General features: G+C 41.0%; 1 protein-coding gene across 1 annotated transcript; it reads right to left on the bottom strand.

Annotated features, from left to right (window-relative positions):
• Positions 1 to 11,080: 11,080 nt before the first annotated feature.
• LOC306661442 (thymosin beta-4) lies at positions 11,081 to 11,689 on the bottom strand. The gene has a single exon (XM_079140451.1). It carries the CDS (start codon positions 11,619 to 11,621, stop codon positions 11,487 to 11,489), a length of 135 nt encoding a protein of 44 aa, XP_078996577.1. The 5' UTR covers positions 11,622 to 11,689; the 3' UTR covers positions 11,081 to 11,486.
• Positions 11,690 to 24,490: the final 12,801 nt, after the last annotated feature.

The raw sequence follows: 24,490 nt of genomic DNA, 5'->3' as shown, positions 1-24,490 counted from the left end.
GCTTTAGGAGGTTTGGTTTGGGAAATGAAATTTTCAAGAAACCGGTTTTATGATTTAAGCTGCTCCAGGACTCAGGCACTTTGAAAATTGTCTTGCTACTTTTTTTTAAAACCTTCTAATGCAGTTATATTGAGTTGGAAGTGTGATAGTCTATGGAACAATATCAGAATTTAAGCAACCTGGGGTGTAACTCAGTGGTAGAGAATGTGCTTAGCATATACAAGACCCTGGGTTCCATCCCCAGCACCGCCCCCATCCCAACTGTTTTTTGATTGCATAACTAATTTAAGGTAACTTGTAACAATATTAGGCTTTTCTCATAGGTATTTAAACATTCTCTCATCTTAAAAGAACAACACTCTCACGGGGTGTGGTGGCACACATATAATGCCAGCATACTAGGAGGGCTGAGGCAGGAGGATCAGAAGTTCAGATTAACTAAAGCAATTTAGTGAGACCCTATTTCAAAATTTAAAAAAAAAAAAAAAGAGAAAAGGTAGCATTTTTACAAAGGATGCTGGGAAAACCAGTTATCCATATTTAGAAAATGAAACTAGACCCTTATCTCTTTACCCTATACCAAAAAAAATCGCTCAAAATGGATCAAAGATCTAGGAATATGAACAGAAACTATGCAACTCCTAGAGAAAAGATAAGGTCAACACTCTAGCATATAGGCACAGGCAACGACTTTCTCATAGGACCACTAGAGTTCAGGAAATAATGCCAAGAATTTCTAAGTGGGATGGCATCAAATTAAACGTTCCTGCACAGCAAAAGAAAACAATTAAGAATGCGAAGAGAGAATCCACAGAATGGAGAAGATCTTGCTAGTTACTCTGCTGATGAAGGTCTAATATCTAGAATATACAAAGAACCTCAAAAATCTTTTTAAAAATATTTTATTAGTTGTTGATGAACCTTTATGTATTTGTATGCGGTGCTGAGAATCGACCCAGTGTCTCACACATGCTAGGCAAGTGCTCTACTACTGTGCCACAGCTTCAGTCCCATAGAACTCAAACATCTTAACACCAAAAAACCAAATAACCCAATTAACAAATGGGGAAATGAATTAAACAGATACTTCTCAAAAGAAGAAATACAAATGGCCAAATACATGAAAAAATGTTCAACTTCATTAGCAATTAGTGAAATGCAAATCAAAAGTTCACTGAGATTTCATCTCACATCAATCAGAAGAAGCCATCAAGAACACAAATAATAAATGCTGGTGAGGATGTGGAGAAAAAGGACACTTTCATACTCTTGGTGGGATAATACCTTAGGACCACTATCTGATATCATTATGGAGGTTCCTCAAAAGACTAGGCATGGAACTACCCTATAACCCAGCTATACCACTCCTTGGTATTTATCCTGAGGAATTAGAGTGATCATATTACAGTGACACATGCATACCCATGTTTATAGCAGCACAATTCACAATAGCTAACTGTGGAATCAGCTTAGGTGTCCATCAATGGATGAATAAATAAAGAAAACGTAGTTTAGCTGGTGCATATAATCCTAGTGGCTCTGGAGGTTAAGGCAGGAGGGTTCCAAATTCAACGTCAGTCTTAGAAATTTAGCAAGCCCTAAGCAACTTAGTGAGACCCTGTCTCAAAATAAAAAAATAAAAAAAGGGTTGGTGATGTGGCCAGTGGTAAAGTGCCCCTGGGTTCAATCCCCAGTACCAAAAAAAAAGAAAAAATTGTGGTGTATATACACACATGGAATTTTACTCAGTCATAAAGAAAAAGGAAATGATGTCATTCATAGGAATATGGATGGAAATAGTGACCATTATGTTAAGTGAAATAAGCCTAAGGGAAGGTCAAGGGTCATATGTTTTCTCATATATGGAAGCTGGAGAGGAAGAAGGAAAAATTGGGGGCAGGGAGTCTCATGAAAATCAAAGGGCGATCAGTAGAGGAAAGGTACCAGGGGTGGGAGGTGGGAAGGGACCGGGGAAGTGGTAGGGAGTGATATTGGCCAAATTTTATTGTTATATTGTGTTCGCGTATGAACATGTAGCAACAAATGCCATCACTATGTACAACGATAAAAAAAGTGGGAAAAAAAAAGAGCTGGGGATATAGCTTAGTGATTAAGTGTCCCTAGATTAAATCTCCAGTATCCCCCGCCTCACCAAAAAAGTGTGTTCTATTTTGTTAATTCCTTTTCTCTCTCTCTCTCTCTTTCTTTCTTTCTCTCTCTCTCTCTCTCTCTCTTTCTTTCGTTTCTTTCTCTCTCTCTCTCTCTCTCTCTTTCTTTCTTTTTTTTTTTTTTGTTTTTAAACTCTGGATGGAACCCAGGAGGAAAGTTTTGCTTATTTTATGTCTTGATATGTTACTTAGGGCTTCACTAAATTGTTGAGATTGGCCTCAAACTTGGGATCTTTCTGCCTTGGCCTCCCAAGTCACTGGAATTATAGGCTTGTACCACCATGCCCAGCCTTGTTATGAATTTTTAACATAAAAATTTCAAAAAGTGAGGATTTAATGTATTTGTGTTTGACACTGCTCAAAAGTTTTGTGGGGTGGGTGCAGGTGGGTGCGTGCTTTCAATCTCAGCTACTACAAAGGATGAGACAGGAGGATCCCAAATTTAAGGCCAGCCTGGGCAACAAAATGACATACTGTTTCAAAATAAAAAATGAAAAGGCTAGAGTATGTAGGTCATTGGTGAAGCACTTTGCCTAACCTGAAGAGGTTCTGTGTTCAATTACCAGTATACAATATAACAAAAAGGTAATATGTCAGAAATATTGGAGTGGTTTTTTTTTGGAGTGTTTGTGCTAAGTATTCAACTCAGGGCCTTGTGCATGTTAGGCAAAGTCACATCCCCAGAAGGAAATATCAAGATTAAACAATAAGAGTGACCCTGGAGATCACCTCCATTGGATTCGGCAGTCACTGATTACCATTGACAAAAAAAAAAAAAAATTCATAGCCAGGTGTGGTGGCACATGTCTGTAATTCCAGCTGTCCAATACGCTGAGGAAGGAGGATTGCAAGTTCAAAGCCAGCCTCAGCAATTTAGCAACGTCTAAGCAACTTAGCAAGACCCTGTCTCAAAAAAAAAAAAAAAAAAAAAAAAAAAAAAATAGAAACTGCTGGGGATGTCACTCTGGTACCAAAGAAAAATACACAAAACAAAACAAAAAAACTTCCTGTTATGTCTCAAGAAATTTCCAGGAAGTGCCTGGTGCAGTGGTGCATGCATGAAAGTCCAGCAGCTCAGGAGGCTGAGGCAGGAAGATCAGGTTTGAGACTACCCCCCATAATTTAGCAAGACCCACCCTTAAAAAAAAAAAAACAGAAAAACCCCCAAGGGCTGATGCTATAGAGCATCCCTGGGTTCCACAAAACCCAGGAAGTTTGTTCTGCAAACAAAACACAATAAAAGAAAATGAAATTTCCAAAAAGTGATAAAACCAATGAACCATTAGTAGAGTAGCCATTTCTTTCTTTTTTCTTGCAGTGCCAGGTATTGAACCCAGGTGTGTTCTACTACTGATTTCCTTCTCTATTCAGTTTTTTTTTTTTTTTTTTTTTTTTTTTTTTTTTTAATTTTGAGGTAGGGTCTCACCAAATTGCCCAGTTTGGCTTCAAATTTGTTATCCTCCTGCCTCAGCCTCCTAAGTAGCTGGGATTACTGGTGTGGGCCACTGTGGTCAGTTCACTGGAGCTATTTCTTTCTTTTTTTTTTAATTTATTTTTATTGTGAACAAATGGGATACATGTTTCTGTTTGTACATGGAGTAACAGCATACCATTTGTGTAATCGTACATTTACACATTTACATAGGGTAATGATGTTTGATTCATTCTGGAGTTATTTCTGAACCACCTTTTTCTCCTATAAAATATCAAACAGGAAAACCTAGAATTTTTGTTTGTGACCAAATTGGCATAAAAATGTAAACATGGTCTTTAAAAAATGATATACGTTTTGAGAGAAAGAAACTATGGTCAGAGTTGTATTTGAGGAAAATCCCCCCCTAAGGAGTACGGGAGAATATAATGAGGACCGGACTGGCAGTGACTAAACAGGGTTATTGTATGAACCCATTTTCTGTTGATAACAACACAGTACCAACCACAGACTAAGTTACAAAGAAGAAAAGTTGTTTTGGCTTACAGTTCTGGAGGTCCGAGGTCCAAGTTCGAGGCATGGCATGTCGCGATGGCCTTCTTTCTGGCAGTCCTAAAGTGGTATAGAACACCCAGTGTCAAGACGCAGGAGCACAAGAGTGTATGCCTCTTCTGGTCTCTTTCCCTCTTCTTATACAACTACCATAATTCAATCAGGAATGCCCCACCCTCATCACCCTCCAAAAGCCCCACCTCCAAACCCACGGTCAGATTAGTTTCATTCTTTCAGTTCCTCCCAAAAGGGATTAAATTTAAATATACATGAAACGTGGGGAACATTCAAACCATATCCAAGATTGGGCCAGCATGTATCAGCTGTCATAAGTGTGACAGGAAGCAATGCACGTCTAAACAGTGGCAGTGAATGAGGACCAGGATGGAAAGAGGCTTGGAGAAATGTCTGGAAGGCAAAATTGACCTAACACTGTGATTAACAGAACGTGGCACAAGATAAACAAAGGCAGAGTTAAAATTATAAGGAGTGACTTTGGGCGCAGGGTGGAGCTCAATGGTAGAGAGTTTGCCTTGGGTTCAACATTTAATCCTCCCCACCACCTCACTCCCCCTCAACATTTAATCCTCCCCACCATCTCATTCTCCCCCAAATAGACTCTAGGTGTGAGTTTTTTGTTTTTGTTTTTGGGGGTGCTGGGTATTGAACCCAGGGCCTTGTGCTTGTAAGGCAAGCACTCTACCGACTGAGCTATCTCCCCAGGTGTGGGTTTTTTAGTAAAAGGTAGGAATGCTATTTTTTTTTTTTTTTTTTAATGAAGTACTGGGAATTGAACCCAGGGCTTTGCAAATGCTGGGTAAGCACTTTACCACTGAGCTACATTCCCAGTTCCTTTTACATTGTCATTTTTGAGACAGGGTCTCTCATTAAGTTGCCCAGGCTGTAACTGAATTTTTCCATCCTCCTGCCTCAGACATCAGAGTAGCTAGGATTACAGGTGGGTGCCACCACCCCTGGTGGCAGGGACGCTAACTTATGTTTTCAACAGTGAATGTGAGATTTCTTGGGACAATTATAGGAAAACTACAGTTGGACTCAGGAGAGAAGTGAGGCCTATAAAAGACCAGAATGATAATTAGTAGTTACATGCCTCTTAACCATGCAGGTATGCTCTGAGAAATGTGTCCTTAGAGGAGTTCTTTGTATGAACTTAAGGTACTTAGATGAACTTAGATGACTACAATGTCATGAGGCAATATGATCCTATCCTATGAGATCACTGTACTCTATTTGGCTGGTCATTGACTAAAACCTAGTATGGGGCTGTGATGTGTTATGTGTTATGGGAAAAAGAAATAGGCCAAAGAAAGGACTCAAGGGAAACCTACACTTAGTAATTGGGCCAAATGATAGGAGCTAGTGAAGACTTTGGACAGAATAGTCTCAAAGAGTTAGGGCACAGGGGGCAAAGCTGAATATAACAGCTACACAAGATAAGAGGAAGGTGACAGACACAATAACGTCAGCTTTCCAGAATGGTCAAAAATGTCTAATACTTTGGAGGAAAGACTTGAACAGAGTCCACTGCATTCAACATTTGGGAGGTAACTGGTGATCTTCACTGGATTTTTAAATTTTTATTTTTAAGAACCATTTTTCCTCTCCACAGTAGCATTTTCTCAAATACATACATGGGAAAAATAAGGAAACTGTCAGATGTGCAAGGAACAAGGCCCAAAAATTATATATACATATAATAAGTATTATATATGTAATATATATATATATTATAATGTAAAACCTTTCTAACACAGAACACTGGCCCAGCCAGGGCCGGGAGAGGGTGCCCACTGTCAGGCCTGGACCAGAAGCTGGTAAACAATGGCAAGCCCCCACTACAGGAATTCCTTGGTAACATGGCGTCTATAGCAAATCATGAACATCCTAAATAATTGTTTCATAAATCTTTTTTTATGATGATTTTTAAAAAATGTCCCCCCCCCCCCCCCCCCAGTAGCTGCTGTTGGAATCATTGCTACAGCCAACACACAATCTGCAAGCCTATTTCTGCCTGCCCCTGGAATGGTAAGGGTTTGGAAAAAATTTTGTTGGGGTGGGGGAAGGGAGAGGAGTTTTTGGAAAGGGTGTTTCTTTGTGCAAAACACGTGGGTTTTCAACAATGCTTAAATACAGAAATGTCACCTGGAGTTATTCACAGTAAGACTTTGGGTTCTCCAATGGGGGGGGACCAGGCCAATGGGTCCCATGGCAGGCTGGGGCCGGTGGAAAACAGGGAGCCAGGGTGTCCACGAGGAGAGGAGATGGAGGGTGGTTGGAGCATCCCTGAGGTAGCAGGCATGTACGACTGCCTGCTAGGTTGTGTCAGCCCCACATGCAGTTTGTTCCGGGCAACAACCCCAGGTGAGCGTAGAAGAGGAAAGGAACAGGATCAGAGAAGGAAGGTGAGTAGCTCAGCTAGACCCCACAGCGCCTCCTCCAGACCTCGGAGGGCAGGGATGTCTTCTTCGCTGGATTTCTGACCACAGTAGCAGAGTAAATGACTAGGTAATATATCTTGGACAGTGGGAAAAACACAGGCAAATGGGTGTGAATTCAGTATCACCTGTGTTATGTCAAAAAGGGAGAGGGCAAGTTGCTTAATTCATCTGGATGTCTAGTTCCTCATCTGCAAAATCAGAATAAAAGTGCCTAACTCAGAAATGTAATAAACTCAAAAATCCCATAGCTTTAGGACGTGGTCCTGTACCTGATCTATTTCTAGAACCAAATTTTCTATGTGATACATTAGCAAATTCTCAATTTTTAAATTCATAGTGTTTAATGCATTTCAATTCGTATAAGACACAAGACAACATTTGACAACCATAATTACATCAATTGACCTAATAATTAAAAGCAAATAATAAGAATGCAGTCTTGGAAACCTGTTTTAATTTACTATTAACTATTTATTCAAAGTTATACAATAATTTGAAGGATTAGAGTCTTCTATGACATAAGATCATTTCAAGCAGGTTCATGTCTCAGCTGAGCAGAAGACAAGAGGAAAGAATGAGAGAGTGAGTAGCCCCATCTGGGCAGCTGGACTGTCAAATCAGACTGGACAGCAGCCCCACAACCCCTGGCCTCTGTTGCAGTAAGCGGAGAGCCAACTTTAATGTCACTGGCTTCATTATTAGTGCCAAAGACTCTTTGAACTCTTCATAAATTTCTTTTGTTGTATCAACCAATTCCTCTTCCACATCAGAAGCAATTTTAAAAAAAAAATTTAATTAACTCGTTTACTTATTCACTCAGTAAACATTTATTAATTTTTATTTTAACCCATGCTTTATATTAGCATATGTTTTCTTTCTTTCCTTGTTCTTTTTGTGGTACTGGGGATTGAACACAGGGCCTTCTGCTTGCAAGGCAAGCACTCTACCAACTGAGCTATCTCCCCAGCCCCAGAAGCAATCTTGACAGAAGTTTCCATGAAGATGAGTCTAGGTTATGCAAACCTTCACTTTCTATCCTATTTCTATATTCTAACTCACTTTCATTTCTGGTAGGCGTGATGACCATGTTGGAATTGGACACTGGCGGCAGCTTCAAACCAGGCTGTGAAGGGGTTGAATGTATTTTGTGAAGTCATAGGCTAGTAAAACCCCTGCAGCACCTTTGCGATATGACCTTGCTGTGGAAGGAAAGGACTTCTCCATTGTGCTTGAAATTTCTAGTTTTCCTGTCAATGGTTGACATCGGAGCCCGCATTCTACATGGATAGTGAGGTGGTCCACTGGCTGAAATGTGCTTGTAAACTGTGATGGCCAAAGCAAGATTTATTAGCACCTGTATGGTTGATGACGCTGTACTCAAAAGGACAGGCCACTGGGGGACAGGGCATCAGCTCTTTATCAATTCCATCATCTGGGACACTCAAGCCCTGCTGACTGTCCCTGGGAGAGAAGGACCCTGAAGAAGCCCGACAAACTGCCATAGGAGACCCAGAGCCCACAGTGTCCACTGCACACCACCCTACCGCTGCCCTTAATTTTTGTTTTTATGATGTATTTTTGGCTTAAATGCTTAACCGAAAGAACTATGACAAAAATAGAACAAAACGGAAGAAAAGAAAAACAATAAAAATAGAAAGAAATTAAAAAGAAGAAGAAAAAAAGAATTATGGCAAGCCCTAGATATGAGAATACAAAGGGGACAATAAGGAATGTTTGTGGAGGGGGCATAAAATTGATGGTGGGATATTTTAAAATTTTGAGAATATTAGCAATCTTTTCATGTGCAAAAGATATGATTACAGACATGTGTAATCATGACAATGTGGCTAATGAGAATATAGGGGCAGGATGAGCATTGAAGCAGCAGAAACCTGGAGAAAAAGGAGGAAAAATAGAAATGTTTCTCTTTCTTTTAGAGAAGAAGGGAAATATCAAATGAAGTATAGATGCAAGAAATGACTGAGTGTTCAAAATCGCCACTGAGGAAATTTAAACGTGGATCTGAGCATGAATACCTACATATGGTCAGAGTTTGAAGTTCCTGAATAGAAGAAACAGGATGAATAAATCATCATTGTAGATAACTGCAGTGTTTGGATAGACAGTATGAATGTGAAAATGCTTGGCTGATTTTATCTTCTCAATTTTGTGTTTTGAAGTGCTGGTAGAGTAGGTGAAGCATGAGAACAGGCGAGGGTAAGACTGAGGCTTTACTGAGAATAGAAAAAGTAGAAGATGATGATTCAATCAAAACGAGGGGAGGGGCAGGCCCAGTGGCACATGCCTGTAATTCCAGCGATTCTGGAGGCAGGAGGATTGCAAGGGAGGCCAGTTTCTGCATTTTAGTGAAGCCTTCAGCAATTTAGTGAGACTGTCTCAAAATAAAAACTACAAAGGACTGGGGATGTAGTCAGTGACAGAGTGCCCCTGGGTTCAATCCCTACTACCCTGCCCACCCCATGAAAAAGGACAGAAGATAAGAACAACAAATCATGATTAATTACAAAAATGGCTAAAAGAAATAGCTACTGGGAGCTGTGGTGGAAGTCGGTAATCCCAGTGGCTCAGGAGGTTGAGGCAGGAGGATCACAAGTTCAAAGCCAGTTTAGCCCAGCAATTTAGGGAGGCCCTAAGCAACTTATTTAAATCCTGTCTCAAAATAAAAATAAAAATAAAAAAGGGTTGAGGATGTGGTTCAGCTTTTAAGTGCCCCTGGGTTTAATCCCTGGCACCAATGAAAACTCTAAAAAAGTAATAGAAATAGTTGCCTGAAGCTGATATAATCATAAATTGTCTTTGGACAGTGCTATGTGTTCATTTATGGAATTGGTTTTAGTGAAGATATGATCTAGCCAGGCCAAGAGCTTTAAAGAAAAATAATAGTTTTTCTGACTAATAAAATAATAACCAGGCATTAAATAAAATGGGGGCAACAAAAGGAAAATAAAATTATAATCACTTTGCCTTGGCTACCAGCTAAAATGTTATTAGTTTGTGTTTTTCCTTTTCATTGCTTTTAATATGTGTATACAAACTTGTTTATATATGTAATATAAACAACAGTGATAAAGCATTATACACTCTGATTTATATACTGCTTTGAGGAATGATTTTTAAATGCTGGATATTTGACTTAGAGTTCTGCTCATACTAGACATGTGCTTTGCCACTGTGCTATACCTGTGGACTCCCAGAACATTTCAGAATTATTTTCAGAGGATACTAGGGATTTAAACCAGAGCTGTGAGCTTACTAAGCAAGTGCTGTACCACTGAGTTGCATCCTCAGCCCTTTTTATTTTTTACTTCTTGCATTTGCGTTCCTCTTGTCTCCGCCACCTGGGATCACAGGTGTGTGTCACTGTGCTCAGCAAGAATTTTTAAAATTGGGGTTATTTTTGTGGGGGAGGCAATATTAATTTGCGATGACTTTTTTTTTTTCTTTTTTTTTTACAGTGCTATGAATTGAATCTAGGGCCTCAAGTATGCTAGGCATGTGCTCCACCATTGAACTCCATCCTGAACACCATTTTATTTTTATTTTGAGACCACATCTTGCTAAAAGCCCAGACTGGACTCAAACTTGCCATTCTGCTGCCTCATCCCCCAAATAGCTGGGGTTACAGGTGTGTACCACTGCACTCGGCTCACCTTACTGATTTGATAATAGATTTGATTAATATTCTCCTTAATCATTTACTAAAAAAGAAGTGGAAGCAATTCCGCTTCTCAACTTTGAAGTCACAGAAGACATGGTCCCAAACTGTGTTATATTAACTTTCCGTTGATATTATAAACACCTGAGATGATCAGTTTACAAAGAGGAATGATATTGTGGCTCACAATTTTGGAGGTCTTTGTTCATGACCATTTGACCCTGATGCTTTTGGCCTCTGGTGAGGCTGAACATGGTAGAAGTATTTGGTGGAGCAGAATCACCTCTTGACTAGAAAGAGAAAAAGAGAGTGAAGAGAGGGATGAGGGTTCATGATCTTTATCAAGGGCATGCCACTATGACTTTAAGACCCACCCAAACCCCTCCCTCAAGACCTCAACTTTTATAATTCCACCAGCTTTAATAGTGCCATGACTTGGGAGGGCATTTCCCTTTCCCACCAGTATTTGAAATCTTGGCAAAATGTACCAGGTGCAGTAGCACCTGCCTGTAATTCTTGCACCTTGGGAGGCTGAGGCAGGAAGATTGCAAGTTTGAGGTCAGCCTGAGCAATTTTGAGAGATCCTGTCTCAAAATGAATAAAAAAAGATGGGGAGGTAGCTCAGTGGTAAAGTACCCCTGGGTTCAGTCCCTAGGACCTCCTTCACCCCACACACACAAAGGAAAAAAAAAATTAAAAATTAAATTTCCGCAAAATATAAACATAGGGCCATATTCTCTCAATCAGAATCACTGATGGCCATTCTTTCTTTTCTTTTTTTTTTTTTTTTCCAGGTTTTAAAACTTTTTATTTGCATATTAAAAAAATTGTGCATTCCAATAATTAAAATCATTTGAACAAAAAAAAATGGCACTCTGATTAAACTGCATTTTACAGCCTGCAGGACATCTTGTAACAGCTTGGATCTTACTCTAGATTTCACCATCCCCCCACCCAACTTCTTCCTTCACCAACATGCAAGTTCTTTTCTTTCTCTGCCAGCCAGACAGGCAGATGGGAGAGGCAGGCCCGGCCTTCGTTGTCAGTAGTTCTCGATTTTTTGATGTGAAAAGGGGCAGCACAGTCATTTAAACTTGATCCAACCTCTTTGCATCTTACAAAGTTAAACAGCTAAAAGAAGTAAAATAAGAAGGCAATGCTTGTGGAATGTACAGTGCATTTTGGCGGTGCACGCCTCATTACGATTCGCCTGCTTGCTTCTCCTGTTCAATCGTTTCTTTTGAAGGCAGAGGATTTTTCTCTTGCGTTTCTGTCTTCTTCAATTTCGACTTATCGAATTTCTCGATCTCAGCCATATCGGGTTTGTCAGACATGGTTTCGGAGGAAGCGGAGCGAGACGCGTGAACGAGGGAAGCCTGGTCTGCGCAGTGGCCAACGCGGAGTGGCCATTCTTTCTTAAACATTATAATGGCCAAAGTAATACTGTTCTCTCTCTCTCTCTCTCTCTCTCTCTCTCTCTCTCTCTCTCTCTCTCTCTCTCTCTCTCAGTACAGGAGATTGAACCCAGGGGTGCTTTACTTCTGACCTGCATCTCCAACCCCCTTTATTTTCTTTTGTTTTGTTTTGAGACAGGGTCTGGCTAAGTTGCCCAGGTTGGCCTTTAACTTGGGATCTTCTTGCTTCAACTTTCTGAGGAACTGGTACTATAGACATGTGCCACCATGCCCAGCATTACTGCTATTTACTAAACCCATTAGTTGTATTATTTTAATGCCATTTTAATTTATTACTTTAGTTTTTTTTTCTTCTTCTTCTTTTGGTACTGGGGATTGAACACAGCCTGGGCAACTTAGCAAGACCTTGTCTCAAAATCAAAAAGGTATGGGATGTAGCTCAGTGGCAGAGTGCCCCTGGGTTCACTGAGCCACATCCTCAGCCCCCCCCCTTTTTTTTTTTTTTTTTTTTTTGTGGTGCTGGGGATCAAACCCAGGGCCTTGTGCTTATGAGGCAAGCACTCTACCAACTGAGCTATATGCCTACCCCTCAGCCCCTTTTATATTTTATTTTGAGACAGGGTCTCACTAAGTTGCTTAGGGCCTTGCTAAGTTCCTGAGGCTGGCTCTGAACTTGCAATCCTCCTGTCTCAGCTTCCCAAGTCACTGGGGTTAAAGGTGTCCACCACTAGGCCCTACTTTAGATATTTTTAGTTTGTAGAATGTGTGTGTGTGTGTGTGTGTGTGTGTGTGTGTGTGTGTGTGTTTAGTATTGGGGATTGAACCCGGGGGGTTTTACTAGTGTGCTACACTCCCATCCCTTTTTATTTTTTATTTTGAGATAGGGCCTCACTTAGTTGCTGAGTCTCGTCTGGAATTTGCAATGCTCTTGCCTCAATCTGCAGAGTTGCTGCAATTATGGGCCAGTAGTGCCTCTGTGCCTGGCTCAAACATATTGTTTTTAAGCATCAGTCAAAGTTTATTTCCTCCTTCATGATGAACCTAACAAGGAGATAACAGACTGTGCCACTTTCAGTGGCCTGGGAAATAAGAAGGTTCAAATAAGGAGTTAATTTCTATGGTTTCCCCACTTGGTATTGGTTATTATCAACTGCTGCCGGCTTTTCCTTTTTCATTTTTGGAGCTGTCACACATGCTAGGGATGTGCTTTATCACTGAATTATTCCCCCAGCTGGTTTATTTTTTATATTCATAATACTGTCATGTTTTTATTAATTGTTCTAAGTTAAACTTAGAACATGATGATTTGGAGCTATCTTCCCAGAAATACCATTAACAGAAATAATGCATCATGTATCTGAGGAGCAAGCCATAAGCAAATTGACCTGAGGCTGTTAATCAGTTGTAGGCATCAAGGTCTGTCTCCCTGGCTGGGTGCCTGTTAGCTGAGAGGCACTGAAGAGTGTCAAGAAGAGTTTTGCTGGCAGAGGCATGTGGTTTCCTTCCTTCTCTAGTAACTGTCAATTTCCTCAGTATTCAATATAAAATGCAAAGTCACTATTTGCTTGGTTTTCAAAGGACTAAAATTTTCTTTCTTGCTTCTGATAGTATAAAACTCTTTTATTTTTTATTTTTTATTTTTTAGTACTGAGGATTGAACCCAGGGGCATTCTGCCACTGAGCTACATCCCATACCTTTTTGATTTTGAGACAAGGTCTTGCTAAGTTGCCCAGGCTGGTCTCGAACTTGTGATCCTCCTGCCTCAGATTCCTGAGGAGATGGGATTACAGAATGTGTCACCACAGTCAGCTAAAACTCTATTTGATTCAAAAATTTCATATTGTCAGGTTTGAGTTCCCAGAAATGATTCTATTCCTGAGTTCAGCTTGGAGAATACGGGTCTTCCTAACAAAAAGCTGTTAGTAAAAGGAATCTTGGAAGTCTATGAAGAGATTTTTCCTCTCCTGAAACTATAAAAAGTAGATCATTCTGCTTCGTGTACATGTCCTTGTACTAACTGTCCACAGTCCTTTCTAAGGACAATACCTCCTGTCATCTCATCCTTTTTAGGTGCCCAAGAACATGACTCCAAATAGTCTCACTACTATTTACTGTATCACTAATGTTTCCCACAGTACTTGATCATTTCCATCAGCATCAAACATGCAGAATTCTAGAACCTTCTCAAAGTCATATATCTGATCGTAGGCCCTCCTACTGATAAGGTATAATAAGTCACTTAAACTCCTTTATTTTTGTGGCATTGGGGATTGAACATAGGGCCTTGCATATTCTATTCTCACCCCTAGACCATTTTTAAATTTTGAGACATGGTCTCACTAAGGTGCACTTGTTTGTTTGGTATTTGCACAATCACACAGGGCTGGGGATTTGAACCTGGGTCTCCAGCATGAGAGTCAGGCACTCTACGAGAGGAGCTATATGGCCAGCACTCATGGTCTCACTAAGTTGCCCAGGCTGGCCTTGAACTTGGAATCTTCCTGCCCCAGACTCAAGAGTAGCTGGTATTACAGGTACACCTCTACCACATTAAAACTTTTAAATTATTACATACAACTGTAATGCACCAATAAAAAAAGTGGAAGAAAATTTTAAAACTAAGAAAATTTATTCCTGAGACTGAAGTAAAAAACAAACTTTTTTTAAAATTAAAAAATGAGTGAAGGGTTGCTGGGGATGTGCCTCAGTGATAGAGCACTTGTCTAGAATGCACAAGGCTCTGGGTTCAATCCTCAGTAACACACATGGGAGGTGGGGAGGGAGAAAAGAAAAGAGAAAAATAAAGAAGGGAAAAAACCCTTCCTCATTTGGCTCTAGAATACAAACAAGAAAACTGATTTTCTTCTTCTTCTTCTTTTTTTTTTTTTGATGTGATGATGGTACTGGAGATTAAACCCAGGGCCTGGTCCATGTTAAGTGCATGCTTTACCACTGACCTATGTCCCCACCCTGAGATGAGTTCTTACTTTATTTCATTTTCCAGTTCTAAAAAATTTTTAGTAGTTTCTAATTCTTTGTTAAATTTTTTTCCCCTTTTCAAGTCAAAAAGATTTATTGCTGTTGCAGGCTATATCTGGGTATTTACAAATATACCCAGATCACGGGGTTGGAGAGTAGTTCAGAAAGTCACCATATCACGACAAGATGGTGGACACATTCCGGCAGCCTGATGTGGAGTCCACCCTCCCTTCTTAGTACTCCTAAGCTCCACAAAGCAGCTGCGGGTGAGGCCATCTGTTCAGCATCTGCCTATTTACCCAGACACAGCTCAAAGGCCGGGGCAGGCAGCGTCATGCTCCTGGATACTTACAGCTCCCAGGCGTCTCCTAGACTGTCTTGGGTGCTGGAAGTGCCTTCTCCTGGGGGCAGGCACTATGGATTTGGCCCCTGGGAGGGAGGAATGGTGCCAGAGGAGTTATCTTGAGACCAAAAGGATAGTAGTCTTAGATCAAGGGTTGCAAACTCGCCATCCATAAGCTAGCTGGGCAGCTCAGGTTAGCCAGAGTGAAATCATTCTGGGCAGTCAGGAGGTACATTCTTTGAAGGGACAGAGGGACAGTGTCAGGGAAATCCATAGGGGTTCTGGTCAGAGCTTCCCAGAGGAAAGGAGAGTTCAAAGAACCTTATAGATGACTCCCCCCCCCCCCCCCCCCCCCCCCCCCGCTTTGTACCCAGAAGCACTTAACCACATCCCAGCCCTTATTTTATTTTTTAAATTTTGAGACAGGGTCTAACTGAGTTGCTTAAGGCTCACTAATTTGCTGAGACTGGCTTTGAACTTACAATCCTCCTGCCTCAATGTCCTGAGTCAGCTGCTGGGATTACAGGCATGTTCCAGCATGCCGGGCTGTCTTATTTTTTATTTTTTTGAGAAGGGGTCTAGCCATGTTGCCCAGGCTGGTCTCAAATTCCTGGGATCAAGTGATCCTCTTGCCTCAGCTTCCCTAGTAGCTGGGACTGTAGGCATGCACCACTACACCAGGCTATCCCAGAAGCCCGTCACTTCCTTCTCCACAGTTAATGCTACCTTCTGAGGAGATTGGACAGGACACTTGCCCTCACAGATCTTGCCCTCAGGGCTGATGGTCCCATTTCCAGAAAAGACAAAGGGTCAGGTTCCAGAGTCATGCTTTCAATCACTGCAGGGTCCTTACCTTTGTCACAGTTATCCCAGGCAAAGCTAATAGTTCAGGCAGACAATTGCAAGGACCTCAGAGAAGGGAGCCCAGGGCACTCAGGATCAGGTCCCTGAGGGGATTCATTGCAAAGGGTGAGTCAGCACAGTAACTACCTCTGGCAGAATTTTTATCTATTACTCATAATCTTGAACGTATTATTCATCTGTAGTTTAGAAGTATGACTCTAACACTCTGTTCCAGGATTTTATTTCATTTTCTGTTTTATGTCAGATCTTATCTTTTTTTTTTTTTTCTTTCTTCTCTCTATTTGGGGAAGAAGTCAGGGGCTCAAGTACACTACATGGAGCTATATCCATAGCCCTTTTGCTTTGAGAAAGAGTCTTGCTAAGTTGCCAAGGTTGGCATCCAACTTGTGAATCTCCTGCCTGTCTCCCAAGTTGCTGGAATTACAGGCTTGCTTCACTGTGCCCAGTTAGATCATGTCTTTTTTTTTGGTTCTGGGAATTGAACCTAGGGGTGGTTAACCATTGAGTAACATCCCAACCCTTTTTTGTTTTTTGTGTTGAGACAGGGTCTCACTAAGTTGCTTAGGGCCTCACTAAGTTGCAGATGCTTGCCTCAAATTTGTGAACTTCCTGCCTCATCCTCCTGAGGTACTGGCATTATAGGTGTGTGCCACCACACTGGGCTAGATCTCCTTTTATTAATGTATAGTTATTTACCATCAAATACCAGATATTATGCATAGAATCCTGAGAGACAGCATAACTCCCTATTTGACTTCCTTTCAAAGGGGATGGTGGAGGCTCCTAAAAAATGCTACTTGAGTCAGGTAATCAAGGTCAATGTAAACAGTAAGTTATAAGCTCAGTGGTAGAGTGCTTGCTTAGTATGCATGAGGCCCTGATTTAATTACCAGTATGTGGGGGTGGCGGGGGGATGTGCAAGCCGGTCTTGATAGTAATCCCAATAACTTGGGAGACAGAGGCAAAAGGACTGCAAGTTTGAGGCCCATCTCAGTAGTTTAGTAAGACACTCACCAACTTAGTGAGATCCTGTCTCAAAATAAAAAAAATAAGAAGAATTGGGGATGTAGCTGAGTAGTAAAGTGCCCCTGGGTTCAATCTCCAATACAAGGGAAAATAAAAGAAAAAAGAAAGAAATGATGTGCTAAAAATGACACTTTAACTCTGGTTTTTCTACCCAAACCCTACAATCCAAACTATTATGAGGAAAAAAATCAAACAAATACCCAAAAGGGACATTCTGCAAAATACATGACTAGTATTTCCCTATCAAGTTCATCAAAAGCAAAGGAATTCTAACTGGGGGCCCCTAGCCTGCGACTGGGAATGCTGAGGCAGGAGGATGGTAAGTCAGAGGTCAGCCTTAGGAATTTAGTGAGAACCTAAGCAACTAGATTAGGCACTGTCTCTAAACAAAAGTGAAAAAGTCTGGAGATGTAGCTCACTGGTAGAGTGCTTGCTTAGCATGTATCAGGTCCTGGATTCCATCTCCATTACTGCAAAACAACTAACTTCAAATTTTAAACTGCATTTTAGCTTGAGATAACAGTCTATTTTCAGTTCTTCATTTTTTTGTAGGGCATTTGTTGGTTGGGTCCTAAACCCTTTTGCTCTGGAGTCTTCTAAATTCCTGTTTTTGAGTGTTGGTTTCTCTTGTCACTTTTGGTGTAGATTCTGTCTTTCAGTCAAGGGTTTGTTGTTATTTATTTGTCTTGGTACCAGGGATTGAACCCAGGGGTGCTCAACCACTGAGCCACATCTCCAGCTGTTTTTTTTTTTTTCTTTTTAACTTTTTAAAAATTTTGAGACAGGGTCTTGCCAAGTTGCTTAGGTCCTCAATAAGTTGCTAAGGATGGCTTTGAGCTTGGGAGTCACTGGGATTACAGCTGTAATGTAATATATAAAGCTATTCCCCCATCCTTTCCGTTGCAGCCATTTCCCCGCCTCCCACTATTTGTCAGTCTGTGAACATCCTAGCTAGCTATTGGTTCATCAGTCAGCTTGCAAGTATCCTTCTCCGTTATTGGTCCCCTGTTTTCCCGGAGGAATTCAACTGCTTAAGGATAGCTACCTGCCATCTTTCCTCGTGCTTTCTCTCCCCCTGACTCTCTTTCTCCTCCTGGCTTTTCACACTCTCTCTTGCATATGCCCTTTCTCTTTTCCTCTCATTTTCTCTCTTATCCTGCAGGGAGACACTCTGTTTGCTTAATGAACTCCCTTATGTGATTTCCCGTGTCTGGTGTGGTTTTCGTGGGTTTCTTACAACACGTAGCTGCTCTCTATGATTTTAAACAGTTGTTTCTGTGTTTTACCCACCTTTGCTAGTTGGTCTCAGAAGAGGATTGACCTGACACAAGCTTTTCAGCCACAGTTCAGACTGGAAGTATCTGCTTCGATGATTGAAACCAGTGGCTTAAGCATTGAGCCACATCCCCTGAACCACATCCCCAGCCACCTCTTTTAAATTTTTATTATTTATTTATTAATATATATATTTTTTCAGTTATCAACAGACATTTTATTTATTTGTATATGGTGCTGAGAATTGAACCCAGTGCCTCACACATGCTGAGCAAGCGCTCTACCACTGAGCTATGACCCCAATACCCTGAGCCCTTTTTAAAAAATATTTTATTTAGAGACAGGGTCTTGCTGAGTTGCTTAGGGCTTGCTAAATTAGTGAGTCTGGCTGCCCCAGCCTCCGGAACCACTGGGATTATAGGCGTGTGGGCCTCCGCTGCTTATTTTTGATGGTGCCTTTCATATTCTCATGGAACAGTTCTAAAAAACTCAGAATTTCCATGAGTTCTGGTGCTTATTTCTTAGGGCCAGACAATAAAATAAAATTTAATAGTAGCCTTTAAAAAATCAGTCAGATAAAAAAGTCACATAGATAATAGAATAATAAAAACTATTTAGGGCTGGGTGTGGTGTCCCCCGCCTATAATCCTAGCAGCTCAGAAGGATGAGGCAGGAGGATAGAGAGTTCAAAACCAGGCTCAGCAAAAGTGAGGCACTAAGCAACTCAGTGAGACCCTGTCTCTAAATAAAATATAAAAGAGGGCTGGAGATGTGACTCAGTGGTTGAGTGCCCCTGAGTTCAATCCCTGATACGCCCTCCCACAAGAAAAAAACAAAAAAACAAAAAACAAGAACTAGTTAGGGAGTAAATCTCAAGAGCCAGATAGGAAGAAGACTACTGGCCCGACCAACATCATCTGTGGGAAGGCAAAGTACTGGCTCCTGGTCTGTTATTCTGATAGAGTACCTTCCTGTTATCATGTCCCAAAGTGATCCCCAAAGACCTGGCAGGAAGTGAAATGCTAACACTGGATCTAACACAGATGTATCTTTCTCTAACTGTAGATCATGATGATAATGATGATGATGATAACTGTTCTGGGGACTGAACCTGGGGCATGCCAGGGAAGTGCCTCACTACTGAACAACATCCCCAGCCTTTTAAAAATTTCATTTGGAGTTAGGGACTCATTAAGTTGCCCAACTGACCTCAAATTTGGCATGATACTGCCTCAGCCTCCCAACTCACTGGGGTTACAGCCTTGTGCCACTGGGCCTGAGGGCCTGTGAGAGTTGCCCTCTTTTTTATTTTCAGTATTATTCCGCTTATGATATTGGCAACATATGCATTCATGTCTTAGTCTTTTATTTAGTGATCCATCTTGGCAAAAAGAGATGTGAGTTAATATGTTAATTAAATTTCCAAATTTATCAATTTTGGATCTACTGATCATTTGAGGGCCTCCTTTAGGACAAGAAATGTATCAAGAAATGCATGACTAGGAAAAAAGGCAGGGAGAATAGTTCATCTTTTCTTTTTTCCCCGCACTACTGGGGATTGAACACAGGGGCACTTTACCAAGGAATCACATCCCTAGCCCTGTTTTTTATTTTTATATTGAGACAGAGTCTGCTAAGTTGCCCAGGCTGGCCTCAGACCTGTGATCCTTTTGCCTCAGTCTCCTGGTATGATAGGCAGGGGACCACTGCACCTGACTAATATTTCAGCTTTGCCTAGCATTCATGAGACACTGGGTTCCATTACCAGTGCAGGCGCGCGTACACACACACACACACACACACACACACACACACACACAGCTGTATTAATTAAATAACTTACACACAAACAGCACTGTTTCAAGAAAGATAAAGGAGAACTTTTCCTCAATGTGTTTCACTTTTTTGAGAGGTGACACCTATTCTCCAGATCTAAAAAGTACACCCCAAGAGAAGGTTATTAGCTAGGTTAGTTGAGCCAGATAGGGAAGGCTTAGAATCTAGTCTGCCATGGTTCCTCACAATAGCTTTATTGAGTCTTCTTTAATAATCTTATCTTTTCTCTCTCTGAGATCAGCTCTCCCATCCCGGATTAGCCATTCAGATTGAAAAAATGCATAGCAGTCTTTTTTCTGTAGTTGTGTATTTGTTTGCAGTGCTGGTCATGGAACTCTGCCTCCCAGGTTCAGGCATGTGCTCTAACGTCCACACTCAAGATGCATAGTTTTATCAAGATTGATGGTTTATTCACTGATGTCAGTTTGAGAAATTCTGAGTTGGAAGACACAACAGAGACTGTTGAAGGAAGAGAGGAAAGGAGACAAGTGTTCTGTAGAAATAATAGCATTCCAGAGTGAACTATCACTGGACTAACTACACTTCTCAGCTGAACAAGAATGGGCTCTGGAAAATGACCCAGGAGATAAGAGATAATAGACTGATGACAATACTTGACCCTTAGGTAAGGAAAAGCAGGAATTAACTATTTCAAGGATACATAGGGACATTTTTCTTTGTATCAGATTATAGCTTCTTTCCTGGTTAACATTAACCAATGTGCACATAATGGAAACAGTGAAAAAACAACAGTCAAATACACTCAGTATCCAAGACACCCCTGTGTCTGTTTCCTAGAGAAGTAGTTTGCAGTGCTGGAGATCCAAGTTGAACCTCTCACACGATAGGCAAGTGCTCTCCCACTGATGTGCATCCCAAACCTCAAGAAATATTTCCTAAGAAAGACCCAGACAGGTGAAATTGGTCTTTGCTTTCCTTTTGTGTAGTTCCAGATTAACTTCCCATCAAACCCAAAAGACATCATTAATAAATCTTTACTGAAATATGAAATAATAGTTGATGCTATTATTCTCATAAATAAATGCATTTGAGACTCATGATGTTTTACTATAAAATGTCATTTTCAATAAGGCAAACCTATAGAACTCTATCTACAAGCACATTTTTGGGTGCAGAGGTCTGTATGTCCTGTTGCTCTTTGTGAAAGACAACATATTGATTTACTTAATGCAACTATATAAATGAAAAATTTATCAGCTGATGAATAATACTATGTTTGAACTTGGTTATTTTGTAAATATATAGATTTTTTTTTTTTTTTTTAAGTACTGGGAATTGAAAACAAGTGTTCTTTACCACTGAGATATAACCCCCAGCCCTTATTATGTTATTTTGAGACAGGGTCTCACTAAGTTGCCAAGGCTGACCTGGAACCTGTGATCCTCCTGCTTCAGCTTTTCCTCAGTGGCTGGAATTATGGGTGTGTGCCACTGCACCTGCCTTGGAATTATATTTGAATGACGTAAGATTTTAGTTTTTCTTTTCACTTCCTTGAAGTGGTACTGTGGTCAGAATGTGCCCCCTGCCTAAAAGTCATATGTTGAAATCCTAACCCTCCAGGTGATGATCAGGAGGTAGGGTCTTTGGAAGTTGTTCAGCTTGTGAGGGCTCCCCTGCATCATTGATCTCAGTGCTCTGATCGAAAAAGACTCAAGCCGGGTGCTATGGCACATGCCTATAATCTCAAGGGGTAGGGAGTGTGAGGCATCATGGTGGCTGAGACAGCAGGATCATAGGTTCGAGGCCAGCCGGGGTAAATTAAGAAGGCCCAGTCTCACTAATTAAAAATAAATAAATAAATAAATATCATGCTGAGTGAGATAAGCCAATCTCAAAAATCCAAAAGACGAATGATCTCACTGATAAGCGGATGATGACACGTAATGGGGGGTGGGAGGGGGACAAGAATGGAGGAAGGAGGGACTGTATAGAGGGAAAAGAGAGGTGGGAGGGGTGGGGGGAAGGAAAAAAATAACGGAATGAATCAAACATCATTACCCTATGTAAATGTATGAATATGCAAATGGTATGCTGTTACTCCATGTACAAACAGAAACAACATGTATCCCATTTGTTTACAATAAAAATAAATTAAAAAAAGAATATCTTTACTTGCTGGATCAAAAACATAAATAAAGGCAAAAAATTAAAAAAAATAGTAAAAATGGGCTGGGGATGTCGTTCAGTGGTGGAATAATTTCCTCAAATATGAAGGTCCCGGGTTTCATCTCCAGGACACCCAGCATTAAAAAAAAAAAAAAAAAAAAAAGATCCCGAGAGGGCTGTGTAAGGCCCCCAAAAAGGAAACCCCAACTCTGTCCCATGGATGGACGGCAACCCCAATCAACCGCAGGAGGCGTCACTTGATGCAAACCGCAAGAGGTGTTTATTCCAGCGCGCTGGGACCCAACTCCAGGAGTCGAGTCCCTAGCAGAAAATCTTGTAGGTTTATAAAGGCAGAAACCACACATCGGGAGGGGTCACACATGAAAGGGAAAAGGGGGACAAAGCTGCCAGGAAATTTCAAAGGGGGTCTGGGTTTGCTGACAAAATGTTTCACAATGTTTTACAACAGGTTGTAGATTCTGGTCAATAGTTTCTGGTAATCCTACTGTTTGAGCACTATCTGGCTATCAGGCTCAATTTACTCTTTTACTCTCTGTTTGGGAACAGAGAACAGCTTTAAGGGCTTTGTTCCCATTACTGGGAGGGAAACCTTAGGGAGTTGAGATAAAACAGATAGCTTAAAAAAATGTCCATTCTTTCATTTCCCCATTTTCTTTTCTGGTAAGTTCTAATCATGGAACTTCTGTCTCTATATACTCTTCTCCAAAGCTATTTCCTTGGCAGAGGGACTGGTATTGTTGCCTGAGCATTAGTACCTGTACAGCACTTACTCTTTCCCTGATGAAGGTGACTAGGTGATTTCAGGCAGGCAAGAGCCCAGGGGGCGGGCCACCAATTAGCAGCCCCTTGTTTGCAGTCCTTGATAAACAGTCCTTGATAAAGGCAGGTAAATGTGGTAATCAATGGGCTCCGGAGATCCTTGACATTCCATTCTTCCAGGGGCAGTCTCCAACTTCCAGAGGCAGATGATTTTATGGCCATTTCCTCGATTTGACCTGATCCCCTATTTCTACACTAACTACCTGTTCCCAATTCTGGCTTCATTCCCCCCTCTAATCTCAGGAACTCCATGCTGCTGGGGAAGGAGGTCGATGACCGCTCTAGCTTCTTCGAGCTGGAAGTGGGTGGCGTGGGGCAAGCAGCTTGGAGTTCCTTTTCTAAAAATCGGGTCAATCAAGGGGTCCCAGGAAGAAGCCTGGTTGGGGAAGAGCAGGTTGTAAAGTCATCTGGGGGCGGCTGCTTCTATGATAGAAGAACAAAAAGACATGAGTACTGAAATGAGATTAGCACAAAGTAAATGTTGCAGCATCTGAAACATGCCACTGAGTATCATGAAAATGGCAGAAGTTAATCTCTCACCAGGATGTGGAAGAACTGAGAAATTGTTCCCATAACTAGGCCTAGCAAAGGCTGGAGAGAACAAGGCCTTTATTTGGGGACTTTAACATTGTCATAGATGTCCCCAGAAAATATAGTTAAGCTACTTAATGTCATCTGATTTTGTAAAATATCCCTTTATTGGTATAACCTGTGTTTACTAGAGAGCTCTATACTTCTGTTACTTAGGAATAGATAAGCATACTAGCAAACATAGATTAAGTCTACCTGTGTAGCTTAGGAAGGTCTGCAGGCCTTAAACTGACTAAAAACTTCTGACTCTGGCAGTTTCTCTTGATAGTTATCAGGCACATTTGCTGAAGAATCTTTCTCTCATTTGTAGCTTCCAGCCTTTATTCTAGTGGGCTAATACAAATGTACATCTTAAGTTACATTTAATTATTATTTCCTTTAAATGCCCAAGAATGGCTATATTTTGGTTTTAACTGTTTTGCTGGGTATCTAAGATCAAGCTGGTCAAATTGACCTGGTTCCTGTCTTGTTAAAGAGTCAGCTGAGTTCCCACAGGGGTCCCTCGTACAGAACTTAAGAGCGGTTCCTTAGCTCCACCAGTGACTTTGATTAGGCAGGGTCTCTTGATGAGGTGACTTCCTTTAGAAACATCAAGGGATGTTTCCCCTTTTCCATGACCCTCCTCTGCAGCAGATGCACTGGATAATTTTTCATCCTCTAGTCTCAACAATCTCCTTGATCAGGAGGTTGTGTGACCCAGAGTTGCAACGCTCCTTAGAGAAGTTCTCTTACTCCCTGGGTTCAGGCTAACGTTGAGGGCAAGACCCAAATATGGACTTTTCTTGACCTCTGTATTTAACTCCAATTTCTAAGTTTGATCTTAATTATCCAGCAAGCCAGTCTCACCAGTCATAAATTAAGAGTAATGGGCTTTAACTTTAATGTCCATAACTTTACAGTTATTTA

Source organism: Sciurus vulgaris, assembly GCF_902686455.1.
Source record: "Sciurus vulgaris genome assembly, chromosome: 5".
NCBI classification, from domain to species: Eukaryota; Metazoa; Chordata; class Mammalia; order Rodentia; family Sciuridae; genus Sciurus; species Sciurus vulgaris.
Note: the sequence above shows the minus strand (reverse complement) of the source record. Positions and strands in the feature narration are given on the sequence as shown.